This window comes from Pelophylax lessonae (assembly GCF_965119305.1).
Source record: "Pelophylax lessonae genome assembly, chromosome: 1".
Taxonomy (NCBI): Eukaryota; Metazoa; Chordata; class Amphibia; order Anura; family Ranidae; genus Pelophylax; species Pelophylax lessonae.
The window spans coordinates 420,239,329-420,257,301 of NC_138768.1; the positions used below are offsets into that span (position 1 = coordinate 420,239,329).

General features: G+C 40.3%; 1 protein-coding gene across 2 annotated transcripts in view; it reads left to right on the top strand.

Annotated features, from left to right (window-relative positions):
* The window catches only part of PLPPR1 (phospholipid phosphatase related 1), a 255,530-nt gene extending 239,322 nt beyond the window's left edge, over nucleotides 1–16,208 (top strand). Inside the window, exons 8-9 of one of the 2 annotated variants that reach the window (XM_082243197.1) lie at nucleotides 3,806–3,868; nucleotides 15,609–16,208. In XM_082243197.1, the coding sequence (XP_082099323.1) occupies nucleotides 3,806–3,868; nucleotides 15,609–15,641 (96 nt within the window). In that variant the 3' untranslated portion in view covers nucleotides 15,642–16,208. The remainder of the gene's footprint in view (nucleotides 1–3,805; nucleotides 3,869–15,608) is intronic. The other variant, XM_082243198.1, reaches the window with a different exon arrangement.
* Nucleotides 16,209–17,973: the final 1,765 nt, after the last annotated feature.

A 17,973-nucleotide genomic window follows, 5' to 3' on the forward strand; every position in this document is an offset into this window, starting at 1 on the left:
ATGGTTGGGATTTGAACCATTGACCATCTTGCTGCTAGGTGAAAGTGCTAACCACTACACCACTGTGCCACCCTTCAACTAGTGATCTATTGACAAAGCAGTATTGCCTTAACCACTTAGGACTGGAAGGTTTTGCACCCTTAATGACCAGGCCATTTTTTGCATTATTTTAACTGATAATTGCGCGGTCATGCGACGATGTGCTCAAATAACATTGATGTCCTTTTTTTCCCCACAAATAGAGCTTTTTTTATGGTATTTGATCACCTCTGCAATGTTTATTTTTTGCGCTATAAACAAAAAAGAGTGACAGTTTTGGAAAAAAAAAACAATATTTTTTACTTTCTGCTATAAAACATTCCCAATAAAAAAAAATTTAAAATATCAAATTTTTTTCATCATTTTGGGCCAATATGTAGTCTGCTACATATTTTTGGTTAAAAAAAAAATTCCAATAAGTGTATATTGATTGGTTTGCACAAAAGCTATCGCATCTACAAACTAGGGGAAAGATTTATGTTATTTTTATTTATTTTATTTTTTTTACTAGTAATGGCGTTGATCTTTAGCGGGATTGCGGCAGACGGATCAGACACCTAACTGACATTTTTGACACTTTTGGGGGAACCAGTGACACTAAAAGAGTAATCAGTGCTAAAAATATGCACTGTTACTGTACTAATGACACTGGCAGGGAAGGGGTTAACACCAGGGCCGATCAAAGGTTTATATGAGTGCCTAGGGGGTGCTTTCTAACTGTCTGGGGGATGGATTCACTGGATGAACACAGAGACCTGTGTTCCTAAATAGGAGGAACACAGGATCCTTGTGTTCATCACTGACAGAAGAGCGACCTGCAGTGTTTGCATCTTCTGTCTCCATGGGAGCAATTGTGGGTGCCGAGCGAACATCGCGGCCCCCGGACTCACTGATTGGCTCCCCCTCTAGTCAATCGGCACATGCCCATGCCTCCGGCGGCATGTGTGCCCACATTAACTGCTGCACGAAGGGACATAGATGTATAACTACAGTGGCTGGTCGGCAAGTGGTTAACCACTTAAGGACTACCTGCTGCAGTTATACTGCAGCAGGCGGCCCCTCCTGCATGAACCGCCAAATGGGTACGTCGGTTGCGTGCCTGGTGCTGGGAGGCAAGCACGCACAGCCAGCGGCACGCTCCCGCGCCCACTCAGCAGCGGGGATGCTGATGCACAGGGCCAGCTCCCGCGATTGCCGCTGGCCCCCCGCAATTGCTCCCTGCTGAGAGAGAAGGATAGGCAGCTGTTGTAAACACAGCTGACCATTCTTCTCTCTGAAATGATCACAGAGCACCTGTGATACTTCTGTGTAGGATCACAGATCTCTGTGATCATTTTAAAGGCCCAACCCCCACAATTAGTAAACACACCCCTAGGCTTACATTTAACCCCTTCATCACCAACTAGGTTAACCCCTTCCCTCCAATGTCATTATTACAGTAACAGTGCATATTTTTAGCACTGATTACTGTAGTAATGTCCCTGGTCCCCCCAAAAGTGTTAAGAATGTCAGTTAGGGGTCCATTTTGTCCGCCCCAATGTCGCAGTCTCGTTAAAAATCGCAGATCCCTGCCATTATTAGTATAAATAAATAAATAAATAAAAATGACATAAATCTTTCCCCTAGTTTGTAGACGCAATAATTTTTCGCAAACCAGTCAAAATGCGCTTATTGTGATTTTTTTTTTTTTTTTTTGTTACCAAAAATATGTAGCAGAATACAAATTGGCCTAAAAGGATGACAAATTTTGATAATTAAATTATTTTTGGGGGGGAATGTTATATAGCAGAATGTGAAAAATATTGTTTTTTTTTTTTCAGAATTGTGCTATTGTTTATAGCACAAAAAAAAAAAAATCGCAGAGGTGATCAAATACCACCAAAAGAAAGCTCTATTTGTTGAAAAAAATGACATCTATTTTATTTGAGTACAGCATCGCACGACCGCGCAATTTTCCGTTAAAGTAACGCAGTGCCGAATCACAAAAAATGGCCTCGTCATTAAGGGGGCAAATCCTTTCTGGTCCAGAACTGCTTAATGACTGCTACACACTGTAAGGCCTCTTTCACATGGGCGTTCCGTATGTCCGTATATCACCCCATCCATTTGCGGGTGATATACGGACATAATGCTTGTCAATGGGATTGGGGATGTCAGCGGATGACAATCCGCTGACATCCGATTTGCGTCCTTTCAGTTCTGTTCTGTTTTTTGGAACAGAACAGAACCCTATTTTTCTTGCGGGTGATATACGGACATAATGCATGTCAATGGGATTGCGGAGGTCAGCGGATGACTATCCGCTGACATCCGATTTGTGTCCTTACAGTTCTGTTCCGTTTTTTGGAACGGAACAGAACTCTATTTTTCTTCCGTTTAAAAAACGGAAAGGACGCAAAATCGGATGTCAGCGGTGTCATCCGCTGACATCCGCAATCCCATAGACATACATTATGTCCGTATATCATCCGCAAACGGATGGGATGATATGCGGACATACGGACCGGATGACACCAGTGTGTCAGTAAAAAAAAAAAAGTGCTGGAGCGGATCGAAATACGGTCCGTTCCGTGTGAAAGAGGCCTAAAGCTGTGGTCATATAACCAAAAGATTAAATAAAAAAAATAAATAAATATCAGAGGAGGGGTTGAGCCAACCACCTTCAGATGAAGCCACCTAATTAGAATCATTTGAGTATCAAAGTATCAATATATCCACAATCATGAATGTGTTACAATGTTATTAAATTTGTTAAACATGTTTAAATTGTGTTGCATTTGTAGTTATCTGTATTCCATTTTCACCTTCCACCTTCACCTTCCCTGCATGCTGTTTTAAATTAGAATAACTATGAATTTTTTTCATTGGTCCCTAAAAAGGGAGAAAAAAAGCACTGGGCCCAACTATATGATTAATGTAATTCCCTGTCCTTTTTAAAGTAGAGTATATATGCAATGTGATAAGATTAGAAATCGAAGAGTGTCCAAACACTGGAATTTTGTCTCTCTTAGTAGCCATCCATTTGGGACTACAAGTTACTGCATAGCTATCATACAGTTGAAACACCTTTTGGGCATATTATCATTTACTGTACAAAAAACCAAATACATGGTATTTGAGAACAGGGTTTAGCATGGCTTAGAAGCAGAAACCTACTGGATAATTTAACGTTCCCTAAAAATCAGGAAAAATTTTAGGGAGAAACATTCAGTATCTTGGGTGAATTCGGATTTTCTATATATGTAAGGGCAATTTTTCAACTGTAAAAAATTATAGCATTTTACAGAGGTACTGTCTTACTTCATTCTACTGCTATACAGTGCAAGGTTAAAATTAATGTATCCTTAAAAGCGTATCTTTAAAAGCTTATAAAAAATATTTGCAGGTCCTTTGCTATACGCTACATTGTATCAGTGAGGATGGCAAACAACTATTATAGACAACAAATACTTGTTCCATTGCAAAACTGGTAAAGCATCCTACAAAAAGAATTCCAAGGGTTCCCTCTAGTGGTAGAGAAGAATTATTATAAGCTACACGTTTATATTGAGTTAAATGGTATTCCTAATGAAAAGTCAGATAAATGGAGCTTTTGATACGTTGCAGTATATTGCAGTTTTCATATTTTTCAAATTCTGTAACCTTTCATAAGCAACCCAGTGTGATCAATGACCCCCCTGGTGTGTGTCACGTTCTTCCATGTGCCCCTTTATTGCATATATTTATTGCTAGTACCCCTTAATATGTAGAAAATGCTTGCTTACAGCAAAGATGGATGCAGACACAGGGCCAGGCCATGCTGCTGGAAACAGGATTTATCTCAGTAAAGGTAACCCATTATATTGGCATTTTTCCAAAGGCTACAGGGTTTAGCACAAATGTATAATTAACCAGTTGCAGACTTTGGGCATACGGTATATGCACTAAAAACTTGTACCTTTGTGGTATGTCGTTTGCACTGTTTTTTTTTTTCCCCCCTGCCAATGCTTGTGAGCCACTGCTGTGTAAAAAGAATCTTAAGTACAAATTTTCAGAGCTGGATTGAGGAATACTCTACAAAGTAACACCATTAATGTTACATTGTCTTTACTCTGTTTCTTTCATGTGCAGATCAAAGGGGTGACCTTTGATCTGCATGTGATGTAAGTAAAAGCAACCTTACAAGTAAAAAAAAAAAAAAAATGCTTTCCTATTTAGTCCCTTATTAACGCTTAGTTAACCCTAATCAAGCCCTAATTAACACCTTCCTTTCCTTCTCCTTGTTTTTCTGCTGATTTTTTATTTTACTGTTTTTTATTTCCATTCATTTTGCTCATTAACTTTTTAGTGTTGCATGGAAATGTGCAAAATTGGGGGAAAAAAAAGCCTTTCATTTGTTTGCAAATAACGTTAAACTGCTTTGCTCCAGAAACGTAATTTTAATATCATTATAAATGGGACAAATTATACAATAAACTGTATACTTTTTATCTATGGTAACACTGGTTGTTTGAAAACTTATACTGGTCAAACTAGAAAAAAAAGGGAGGAAATTAGCTGTATGCTCAGTTTAACACTGAAGCATTGTAGAAGTTTGGAGAAAATAATAGTGCATGTGCACTATAGGAAAGGTCTGATGGAACCAGAGTTTTTCAATACATAATGAGATGGTGCCGTTTCTGGGTCCTGACAACGCTAGGAGGATTGCCCATTTTAAGAATGGCTAACTAACTGTGTCATTTTGGCACTGGAAATATGGTTCTAATTGGGGAGAACTCATGGTCTCAAGGTAATTTCCTACTATTAACCGACAAAGCAGGGAATCAGAGGCATAACTAGAACCTTCATGACCTCAGTGCAAGAAACCATGAAGGGCCCCCCGGACCCCTGGCCGGGGCCCTTCTCTTCAAGCCTGGGGCTCTTCCAACTGATCCTGGGGCCGTTTACTCTCATTTCGGGGCCCTTTATTACGGTCCTGCAATGGGACCCTTTCACAAGTTCTGCAGTGGACCCCCTTCCTGCCATCTTGGGGCCAGGGCCCGGTCGCAAGTGTGACCTTAGCGATCCTTTAATTTCACTCACTGGTGTCAGTAGTTTTTATTTTTTGGCACTTTAATTGTATTTTTTTATCATTTGATTTTTTTATAATGTCACTGACTATGACTCTGTCCATTCAGAAAAGGAAGGAGCTGGTAAATTACATATTTACCAAACCCTTCCTGGTTATCTATTGTGACACTTTTGTGGGGGGGGGCAGCACCGTAGGGGGGGACCAGGGGAGCACACAGGGGCCCAGAGACAGCAGAACACAAGTGAACTGGATAGGAGGAGTGGCGGGGGCAGCATGCAGAGGAGTTTGCAATTACTTTTTTTTAAACTTGCCTGGAGAAACACTTTAAGTACGTAACACTGAAGACATCATATTATATTTTCTTCTTTTTTTTCAAAATGCTTTTTATTGAAAAGGTTTAAACTTTTACAAAACACTCATAAAAGGAAAGAAAGAAAAAAAAAAGTATACATAGTACATAGAATATCAGATCATAAAGGACTACCACCAGTCTAATGTCTGAGGGATCACACAGATAGGTAGGAAGAATAGGAGCGAAAAAAAAAAATATATATATATATATATATATATACAGTGCCTTGCGAAAGTATTCGGGCCCCTTGAACTTTGCGACCTTTTGCCACATTTCAGGCTTCAAACATAAAGATATAAAACTGTATTTTTTTGTGAAGAATCAACAACAAGTGGGACACAGTCATGAAGTGGAACGACATTTATTGGATATTTCAAAATTTGTTAACAAATAAAAAACTGAAAAATTGGGCGTGCAAAATTATTCAGCCCCTTTACTTTCAGTGCAGCAAACTCTCTCCAGAAGTTCAGTGAGGATCTCTGAATGATCCAATGTTGACCTAAATGACTAATGATGATAAATAGAATCCACCTGTGTGTAATCAAGTCTCAGTATAAATGCACCTGCACTGTGATAGTCTCAGAGGTCCGTTTAAAGCGCAGAGAGCATCATGAAGAACAAGGAACACACCAGGCAGGTCCAAGATACTGTTGTGGAGAAGTTTAAAGCCAGGTTTGGATACAAAAAGATTTCCCAAGCTTTAAACATCCCAAGGAGCACTGTGAAAGCGATAATACTGAAATGGAAGGAGTATCAGACCACTGCAAATCTACAAAGACCTGGCCGTCCCTCTAAACTTTCAGCTCATACAAGGAGAAGACTGATCAGAGATGCAGCCAAGAGGCCTATGATCACTCTGGATGAACTGCAGAGATCTACAGCTGAGGTGGGAGACTCTGTCCATAGGACAACAATCAGTCGTATACTGTACAAATCTGGCCTTTATGGAAGAGTGGCAAGAAGAAAGCCATTTCTTAAAGATATCCATAAAAAGTGTCATTTAAAGTTTGCCACAAGCCACCTGGGAGACACACCAAACATGTGGAAGAAGGTGCTCTGGTCAGATGGAACCAAAATCAAACTTTTTGGCAACAATGCAAAACGTTATGTTTGGCGTAAAAGCAACACAGCTCATCACCCTGAACACACCATCCCCACTTTCAAACATGGTGGTGGCAGCATCATGGTTTGGGCCTGCTTTTCTTCAGCAGGGACAGGGAAAATGGTAAAATTGATGGGAAGATGGATGGAGCCAAATACAGGACCATTCTGGAAGAAAACCTGATGGAGTCTGCAAAAGACCTTAGACTGGGACTTAGATTTGTCTTCCAACAAGACAATGATTCAAAATATAAAGCAAAATCTACAATGGAATGGTTCACAAATAAACATATCCAGGTGTTAGAATGGCCAAGTCAAAGTCCAGACCTGAATCCAATCGAGAATCTGTGGAAAGAACTGAAAACTGCTGTTCACAAACGCTCTCCATCCAACCTCACTGAGCTCTAGCTGTTTTGCAAGGAGGGATGGGCAAAAATTTCAGTCTCTCGATGTGCAAAACTGATAGAGACATACCCCAAGCGACTTACAGCTGTAATCGCAGAAAAAGGGGGCACTACAAAGTATTAACTTAAGGGGGCTAAATAATTTTGCACGCCCAATTTTTCAGTTTTTTATTTGTTAACAAAGTTTGAAATATCCAATAAATTTCGTTCCACTTCATGATTGTGTCCCACTTGTTGCTGATTCTTCACAAACCAATTACAGTTTTATATCTTTATGTTTGAAGCCTGAAATGTGGCAAAAGGTCGCAAAGTTCAAGGGGGCCGAATACTTTCGCAAGGCACTGTATATATCAGATTATCATATAATATTTCCAGTATATTGTACATCATAGGCACACAAATTTGTTAATGCAAGCTGAAGCACATCAAACATTCTCATTTCTCATTTCGTTCATTAAAGAACACACAGTTTTAAAACTGTTCATACATCATGGTTTTATGTAGTCTTTAACCACTTCTGGACCAGAAGGATTTACCCCTTTAATGACCAGGCCATTTTTTGCGATTGTATAAAAAAACGTGTAGCGCTTACAATAATGTGTCAAAGTGAAACATAAATCAGTGAAACCATGATTCTAAATAAGTACCAAGTCCCAAAAAAAGTTCATATACGAAAAAATGTAGAAGAAAACTTGTGCATAAAGGAGAACCACAAGTCCCAGCATGCAGATGAGAGTCTCAGTCCCGCCACGACAGATGAGAGGAAGCCACCAGTGGGATAACACAAAAAGGGGAATGGCCGCTTACCAGAGGCTGTTGGCTATCCAAATGAATGGAAAAGCCAAAAAGCGATTGTAAACAGTTGTGGACCAATGGATAAAGATCATCTGACTCGGCTGCTCAGGTCAACTCACAGGAGGGCATATAGGGCACATGGGGTCCATATACAGTGCCTTGCGAAAGTATTCTGCCCCCTTGAACTTTTCGAACTTTTGCCATATTTCAGGCTTCAAACATAAAGATATAAAACTGTAATTTTTGGTGAAGAATCAACAACAAGTGGGACACAATCATGAAGTGGAACGAAATTTATTGGATATTTCAAACTTTGTTAACAAATAAAAAACTGAAAAATTGGGAGTGCAAAATTATTCAGCCCCTTTACTTTCAGTGCAGCAAACTCTCTCCAGAAGTTCAGTGAGGATCTCTGAATGATCCAATGTTGACCTAAATGACTAATGATGATAAAAAGAATCCACCTGTGTGTAATCAAGTCTCTGTATAAATGCACCTGCACTGTGATAGTCTCAGAGGTCCGTTTAAAGCGGAGAGCATCATGAAGAACAAGGAACACACCAGGCAGGTCGGAGATACTGTCGTGGAGAAGTTTAAAGCCGGATTTGGATACAAAAAGATTTCCCAAGCTTTAAACACCCCAAGGAGCACTGTGCAAGTGATAATATTGAAATAGGAGTATCAGACAACTGCAAATCTACGAAGACCTGGCCGTCCCTCTAAACTTTCGGCTCATACAAGGAGACTGATCAGAGATGCAGCCAAGAGGCCCATGATCACTCTGGATGAACTGCAGAGATCTACAGCTGAGGTGGGAGACTCTGTCCATAGGACAACAATCAGTCATATACTGCACAAATCTGGCCTTTATGGAAGTGTAGCAAGAAGAAAAAAAGTTACTTAAAGATATTCATAAAAAGTGTAGTTTAAAGTTTGCCACAAGCCACCTGGGAGACACACCAAACATGTGGAAGAAGGTGCTCTGGTCAGATGAAACCAAAATCGAACTTTCTGGCAACAATGCAAAACGTTATGTTTGGCGTAAAAGCAACACAGCTCATCACCCTGAACACACCATCTCCACTGTCAAACATGGTGGTGGCAGCATCATGGTTTGGGCCTGCTTTTCTTCAGCAGGGACAGGGAAGATGGTTTAAATTGATGGGAAGATGGATGGAGCCAAATACAGGACCATTCTGGAAGAAAACCTGATGGAGTCTGCAAAAGACCCGAGACTGGGACGGAGATTTGTCTTTCAACAAGACAATAATCCAAAACATAAAGCAAAATCTACAATGGAATGGTTCACAAATAAACATATCCAGGTGTTAGAATGTCCAAGTCAAAGTCCAGACCTGAATCTAATCGAGAATCTGTGGAAAGAACTGAAAACTGCTGTTCATAAACGCTCTCCATCCAGCCGCACTGAGCTCGAGCTGTTTTGCAAGGAGGAATGGGCAAAAATTTCAGTCTCTCGATGTGCAAAACTGATAGAGACATACCGCAAGCGACTTACAGCTGTAATCTCATTAAAAGGTGGTGCTATAAAGTATTAACTTCTGGAGAGAGTTTGCTGCACTGAAAGTAAAGGGGCTGAATAATTTTGCACGCCCAATTTTCCAGTTTTTTATTTGTTAAAAAGTTTGAAATATCCAATAAATTTCTTTCCACTTCATGATTGTGTCCCACTTGTTGTTGGTTCTTCACAAAAAAATTACAGTTTTATATCTTTATGTTTGAAGCCTGAAATGTGGCAAAAGGTCGAAAAGTTCAAGGGGGCCGAATACTTTTGCAAGGCACTGTATATATAAATATATATATATATATATATGGAATCAAAAAACACAATTTTGAAGCCCTAAAACCCAATAAATGCCCCTAAAAAGTGCTTAGGGTTCTGGGTCATGCCTCAGGGACTATTTATCACACAAAAAAAAGTTCTTAAAAATTGTCGTTTTTGATAGAGAGCCAATTATTGAAAAAATTATTGAAAAAAGAAAAAAGAGATTTCTTTGGATTTAGTGTCTGGAGGGGGTCTAAAAATTGTACCTGTGAAGTTTCAGCTCTGTATCATGCCCAGAACCAGAAAAAAAGATAATTTTTCTTAGAATTTTTATTAGCGCAGGGATGGTGTTCCACTCCTGTCACACCTGGGCGTTTTTGTTTCAGGCGTTTATTGGGCATTTTTTGGGCGTCTTTGGAGGCAGGCACGACATCTGAACTTCTGTATAGGGGTATATATACACACACACACACATTTATATATATACACACATACACACATATAGGTGTGAAAGGAGGGTAACACCATCCCTGCAAATAATTTCAGTAGCGCAGGGATAGGGTTCCGCTCCTTTTACACCTATATGTGTGTATGTGTATATATATACATATATGTGTGTGTGTATATATACCCCTACACAGAAGTTCAGATGTCATGCCTGCCTCCAAAGACATCCACAAAAAAGCGCAATAAACGCCTGAAGCAAAAACGCCCAGGTGTGACAGGAGCGGAGCCCCATCCCTGCTCCTAATAATTCTAATTAAAATGATCTTTTTCTTATGGCGGTCACCCTGACATGGATGAGTTCTGTCACCCTGGCATAGCAGTCAGTCAGTTCACCCTAAACTACACTACGGTCACCCTGACAATTAACACTTTCCCTACAGAAACTAGATTATTGAATCTAACTATAGTGGTATATAGTACCCTAACTACACTAGATATCCCTTTCCTCACACTAATAATTGCTAAATGACACTTTTGCAGCAGGAGTAACAGAACTGCTTCCACTCTCTTCTGCAGCCCCTGTATTACACTGCTAGAGATTTGGCGGGGCTATGTTATATACTGGGGGGCGTATTCACTACTGATTGGCCTCTGGACCCCCTAGTCACTCCAATCACATTCCTAGCATCCTCCTGCCCCCTCAATTGGCTTTTACTCACGTTTCTGTCCCATTGCATTTTGGGTGGTTCTGGTGTCCGCAAAAAGTTCAGAATTCGGCCAAATTTCGAACAGTCAATGTTCGGGTCGAACCGATGGTCCACCCGAACCGTTCGATCATCCCTACTGGTAAGTATATGGGATTTTAAATGTACATTCTGGGGTATACTGGACACAGACAAGTATAACAATTTTATTATATAAAATCTAAGAAAAAAGTGTAATATTTACCCTAGTATTTAAATAATATGTGAAATATCAAGGTGTCAATCATCAAAACAAATGTGTACATATATTTGAATTCAAACAAATATGGGAACAGCGACCCTTTAATATATTGCACATAACAATAGAAAATACCATGTATAGAAAGTAAATGCGCTATCCAAAACAACGGTGCTTTAAAAAATAATTAAGAGCATCTATTAAAAAAGGGTGTTTTTCACAAACAAAGTGAAATAATGAAACCCAAATTGAGTCGATGGTTAAATAAATGGATGAAAAAAAGTTCCCATGCACAAGATAGTGTGATCAAGTGTAAATTCCCAACAACCAGGGCCGGTGCTTCCACTAGGCAAACTAGGCAGCCGCCTAGGGCGCATTGCAACCTAGGGGCGCAGCCATGAGTTGGCACTCTCTGTCCATCCTGAATGATCCTTGTGAGCTGAGGGGAGGGGGCGGCAGTGGGGGAGGAAGAACTGACAGAGGAAGATGCCAGGTGTCTGGGGCAGTGACTGAACTACCAGGCCCTGGCTTTCCACCACTGTTGGGGGGGGGGGCCCAAGAGGCAGGAAGGGAGCCCAAAGGAGTGCTGCCTGCATGATGATCCTCTTTGGCTGGAGCTTAGTGCTGTAAACCCTGGGCAGGAAGTGACTCTTTGCACTGAGCTGGTAGGCAGCCGTTTATTTCCCTGGGTCGGTATTAGGCAGGGAGCGGAGGAGAGCTGAACCTGACCCCAAGCTTGGCACTGGAGGGTGGCACCTTTACTGGAGCAGAAACTACGAGGCACCAGAATGGTCTGAGGAGGTTGGGGATTAGGGACGTGCGGAGTTCTCGGACTGCTGCTTCTCCCTTCACCAGGAGCTGGTTGGAGCTGTGGTGAGCACTGTGGTCCAGAAGAGGAGCATCCTAGGAGAAGGAATCAGCAGGATCACGGTGAAGAAGGGCAGAGTGCAGGCCACTCTCTTCATACCGCCCAGTGAGTGTCCCCAGAACAGGGGGATCAGGGTCCCTGGGTGTGATATGGAGGTTCCCTGGTGTGAAAGGGAATCAGGGTCACCACGTGTGCCATGGGGGATAGGGGTCACTGGGTGTAACAGGGTTTTGGGGTCACCAGGTGTGCAATGAGGAATTGGGGTCCCTGGTTGTGCCATGGGGGACTGAGGTCCCCAGGTGTGACATGGAAAACATCAGGGTCTCTGGGTATGACATGGAGGAACATCAGGTGCCCCTGGTGTGACATGGAGGATCATCGGGGTCCTTTGGTGTGGCATAGAGGGACATTAGGGTCCCCAGGTGTGACATGGAGGAATATGGGGGTCACTGGGTATGACAGCATAACAGAGGAGCCATCAGATCAGGGTCACTGGGTATGACATAGAGGAGTTTTTAACCCCTTCCCTTTTTATTTTTTTTAGGGGCGGGGGCGCAAGTAGCTGGTCTTGCCTAGGGCATAAAATAGTCTAGCACCGGCCCTGCCAACAACTATTCATGTAACACATGAAAAAGGAGGAAACAACTCATTGCGCAGACATCCATAAAAAACTATTTATTGGTATAGACATGTACTTACAAGAAAGAAGGATATTATAGGCAAATCGGTTACACACAGCAGCTGGTGTCCTTACAGACGATAAGACGTCACCACTACCACTTCCGCCCCAATAAACGTTTCATTCTAATGAACGTCAACACTGTGTGTATCAGATTTGCCTATAATATCCTTCTTTCTGGGGAGTACGTCTTTACCAAAAAATATTTTTTTTGGATGTCTGCTCAATGAGTTGTTTCCTCCTTTTTCCTGTGTGACACAACGAGCTGGAGTGTGAATTACTAACACAGCTTGATATTAATGAGATGTGGTTTATCCAACCATACCGAGAGCCTGGATTTCCTTAGAAAGTGTCATCCCACAGATGAGGCGCTTTTTACTTGCATTGAAAAAGCTGCAAAGGTCAATCCATCTGGCAAGAGGCAGATCCTCTTTTATGTGCAGTGGAGCACAGTGTACTTAAATAGGATCACAGATATATTCAGGAAGAATCACCTCTGAATGGTTGTTGGGAATTTACACCTGATCACATTATCTTGTGCATGGGACTTTTTTTCATCTATCTATTCAACCATCGACTCACTTTTCCTTTAAATATTTCACTTTTTTTGTGAAAAGCACCCTTTTTTATTTGTTGCTAATATTGATTTTTTAAACACTGTTGTTTTGGATAGGGCATTTACTTTCTATACATAACAAATTTTATTGGAAATCACAGTTAAAAAGCTGATTTTAAAAACATATTCAATAATTAGGCAGCTACATAAATATCTATCTCGGCCTTGAGCTCCAATGAATTATCCAACATGTTTCGTGGGCAAACCTGCTTCATCAGGGCCTCAGATCCTCTAAAAAGGACTGTAACTATAAACAAAAAGATATACATGAGACATTTACTCATTAAATTACATAATGTCATAAGACATTTCACATCTTTTTAATTCAACACACATTGTAGGAGTGTTTTATATCCACCATGAATGTAAAAAGGGGAGGGATGAGTTAAAACTTACACAATATAGTCAATAACTTAATATCCATCTAAACTGTAGTATAATCCATTACTTACTATGAATCGACAGTACGTTGATGAAGCATAATTACCTCTAAATGAAGTACATGTAGTGCTGGTACCAGGCCCATGGGGAACAATACCAAATCCTCCAGCGTTACCTTGTACCCAAAGAGGTTGCCAGAAATGGAAATCTAAATATTAGAACAACGGGGAGTGGGAAATGTAGTGGAAATTAGGTTGCGTGAAATATAGTGGAAAGGGGGGGGGAGAACATCAGCTAAAGGTAATTAGAGCAAGACTACTTGGCATATGATATTGAAGGTGTAAAAGTAGGTGTAAATAATAGAACAGTTGGTTTTACTAAAACAATTACCAATTTAGCTGATATCTGTAGTCTCTTAGAGAAGGTCAGAGTATTAGAATGGAATAAACCCCATTAACCATGATTACAACTTCAGGGGAAAATGTTCAAATCTATTTTACAAATCTATGTTAAAGTTTTAGGAACTTTTACATAAATAATTTAAATGGAGTTTCCACTCATTGTTGGCTTTTTATATCTTTTGGGGATATGCTATAAAAACACATACAGTGAGAGGAATATGACTGGCTTGCTTGGCTTAAAAATAGTTGGATTATTATAGCTACTTGCTTGGCTTAAAGAAAAGTGGGATTATTATAGCTACTTGCTTGGCTTAAGGAAAAGTGGGATTATTATAGCTACTTGCTTGGCTTAAAGAAAAGTGGGATTATTATAGCTAGAGTTGAGCGGACACCTGGATGTCCGTGTTCGGCGGGTTCGGCCGAACTTGAAAAAAAGTCCGGGTCCGTGTCCCGGACTTTTTCTGAACTTTACCCAGACACCGAACCCCATTGAAGTCAATGGGGACCCGAACTTTCAGGCACTAAAATGGCGCTAAAACACCAATGGAAAGGGCTAGAGTGCTGCAAATGGCAGCAAAATGTAGTTAAGAGCATGGCAAGTGCTCTTAAAAAAAAATTCCCCTTTAAATTAATTTTTTAATAGCAGATTAGAACAGCAATCTGTAGTGAAATATAGCTGAACGCTGCACACAACAGACTGATAAAAATTGATTTTTTTCTCCCTCCTCAGTGGGCTCAAGTGAGGGCAAAAAGATTGTTCACTGCACCACCCCCCACACAGCAAAATCGATGTAGACTGTCCCTGCCTAATCTCCAGCCTGGCCCTAATATGCTCAATAAGATCGTTCACTGCACCACCCCCCACACAGCAAAATCGATGTAGACTGACCCTGCCTAATCTCCAGCCTGGCCCTAAAATGCTCTAATAACTTTCCCTGCCTGTACTCCGACCTGTCCCTGCATTCTTTTCGGACACAAATTTTCACAGAATCACTGTCTGTCCCTAATCAGCAGCCAGCACATATGATGTGTGCTCTGTCCCTAAACTACAGCAGAATGACGCGGCGCGCTGGGGCTCTCGAACTTATAAAGACATGGTCACATGCTTCAGATGGCCAATCACAGCTACTAATACATTAGTAGGCATGGCTGTGATGGCGCACACCAGTTAAACGCTTGTTGATTGGCTGTTGAAAGCCCGCCATTAAAAGCGCGCCATTACATACAAAACAGGAAATAAAATGACCGAACACGGATTTTAAACCCGAACATACAGTAAAGTTTTCGGGTCCGTGTTTGGGTAACAAAAATCCAATTATTCGGTACAAACACGAATAATACAGTCTGTGTTCGCTCAATACTAATTATAGCTACTTGCTTGGCTTAAAGAAAAGTGGGATTGTTATAGCTAGTTTATAGAGTTCAGAGAATGTCAGTTCCCAGGAAAGTTTCAGACCTTAGGTAAATACACCCACAAGTATCTACCCAAAGCAGACCTATGAGCATATTCAGTGTGGTAAGGGGCAAATTTAGTATCTCATAACAACCAAGTGTTCACCGACCAGACTTCTTTCAAATCATTTTTAATGTGATACCATTGGTTACTGTCTTTTTGCACGTTATTGCTCTATACAAGGTATCTTTCAACAGTATCTTTCTTCTCCTAAAATTTGGCACTTTTTTTAAAACTTGTTTTTGTGTTAATGTTCCTAGCTGCTCTAATTATTATTTTTACATGTCCTTTTCACAGAATCACTCTTCATCGATGACTGAAGTCACTTGAAATCTTTTATGGAAATATAAAGAACTGTTTTTATACTACATTAGCGCAAGAACAACAAGAAACACAGTTACAGAGTGTTAAACTGTGATTATCAGTATTATGTTCTATCTAGTTAGCTAGATGTTTTGTACAATTTTGTTCAAGGAAGTGATGTAGCTTGCCCTGATATTTCTTTTATTCTATTGTAGTGTCAACTTCAACATCCCATTATTATGCCATAATGCAATTTTCTCCTGTTATGGTATATGGTGCACTAAAAAACAACCATCTTTTTGAATCGTCAATGTTATGTGATCATGTTTGTATACAATTTTTGTATTATTTTATATGCATTAAACTGCTGTGTAAATTAAATTGCTATCAAACATTTTAATTTTATTTCTTTACAGAACAGGAGATTTTTATACTTGAAATATGTATAGGAATGAGCATAACATTTTTCTTTCTACAAAGTTATGAATTATGCTTCAAACTCCTCTACTAGTCCTTATTAGGAGCTGACATTTTACACTCATATGGGCATATTTTTTCATGTTGTTTCAGCTTGGAGATACATTAAAATGTAAATTCACAGTGATCTGACAACTGTTGAAAAATGTTTATGTTTTTCTTAAAATTGTGTTTTGGACAGGGCCTGATGATAAGATTAATGCATCCAATCAGCTTTGACAGGGCCCAGGGATGGAGAGCATGCTGCATACAAATGTGATCTAAGAAAGTACATTTAGGGTGGGTATTTTGAAAATAGGACCACAGCAAGGATGGAGTCCCAACAATTGGATTCCTGATGTGTCAGATATTCTCTTCATTACTGTATAATAGGGTTTGTTAGAAAAACCAAAGCAATACCTGCCAAAGTAATAGGTAGCTTCTCATGAAATCCTCAAATTGATACTTGTGTGCTGTCAAATAAATAATCAGCCTAACTATAGAAACTTGTGTAACAGATTGGCATCAGACAGCATTTATCAGTGCCCTTGTAACCATATGTATCCATATGTACAGTGCCTTGCGAAAGTATTCGGCCCCCTTGAACTTTTCGACCTTTTGCCACATTTCAGGCTTCAAACATAAGGATATAAAACTGTAATTTTTTGTGAAGAATCAACAAGTGGGACACAATCATGAAGTGGAACGAAATTTATTGGATATTTCAAACTTTTTTAACAAATAAAAAACTGAAAAATTGGGCGTGCAAAATTATTCAGCCCCCTTAAGTTAATACTTTGTAGCGCCTCCTTTTGCTGCGATTACAGCTGTAAGTCGCTTGAGGTATGTCTCTATCAGTTTTGCACATCGAGAGACTGAAAGTTTTGCCCATTCCTCCTTGAAAAACAGCTCGAGCTCAGTGAGGTTGGATGGAGAGCGTTTGTGAACAGCAGTTTTCAATTCTTTCCACAGATTCTCAATTGGATTCAGGTCTCGACTTTGACTTGGCCATTCTAACACCTGGATATGTTTATTTGTGAACCATTTCATTGTAGATTTTGCTTTATGTTTTGGATCATTGTCTTGTTGGAAGACAAATCTCAGTTCCAGTCTCAGGTCTTTTGCAGGCTCCATCAGGTTTTCTTCCAGAATGGTCCTGTATTTGGCTCCATCCATATTCCCATCAATTTTAACCATCTTTCCTGTCCCTGCTGAAGATAAGCAGTCCCAAACCATGATGCTGCCACCACTATGTTTGACAGTGGGGATGGTGTGTTCAGGGTGATGAGCTGTGTTGCTTTTACGCCAAACATAACGTTTTGCATTGTTGCCAAAAAGTTTGATTTTGGTTTCATCTGACCAGAGCACCTTCTTCCACATGTTTGGTGTTTCTCCCAGGTGGCTTGTGGCAAACTTTAAACAACACTTTTTATGGATATCTTTAAGAAATGGCTTTCTTCTTGCCACTCTTCCATAAAGGCCAGATTTGTGCAGTATACGACTGATTGTTGTCCTATGGACAGAGTCTCCCACCTTAGCTGTAGATCTCTGCAGTTCATCCAGAGTGATCATAGGCCTCTTGGCTGCATCTCTGATCAGTCTTCTCCTTGTATGAGCTGAAAGTTTAGAGGGACGGCCAGGTCTTTGTAGATTTGCAGTGGTCTGATACTCCTTCCATTTCAATATTTTCGCTTGCACAGTGCTCCTTGGGATGTTTAAAGCTTGGGAAATCTTTTTGTATCCAAATCCGGCTTTAAACTTTTCCAGAACAGTATCTCGGACCTGCCTGGTGTGTTCCTTGTTCTTCATGATGCTCTCTGCGCTTTAAACGGACCTCTGAGACTATCACAGTGCAGGTGCATTTATACGGAGACTTGATTACACACAGGTGGATTCTATTTAT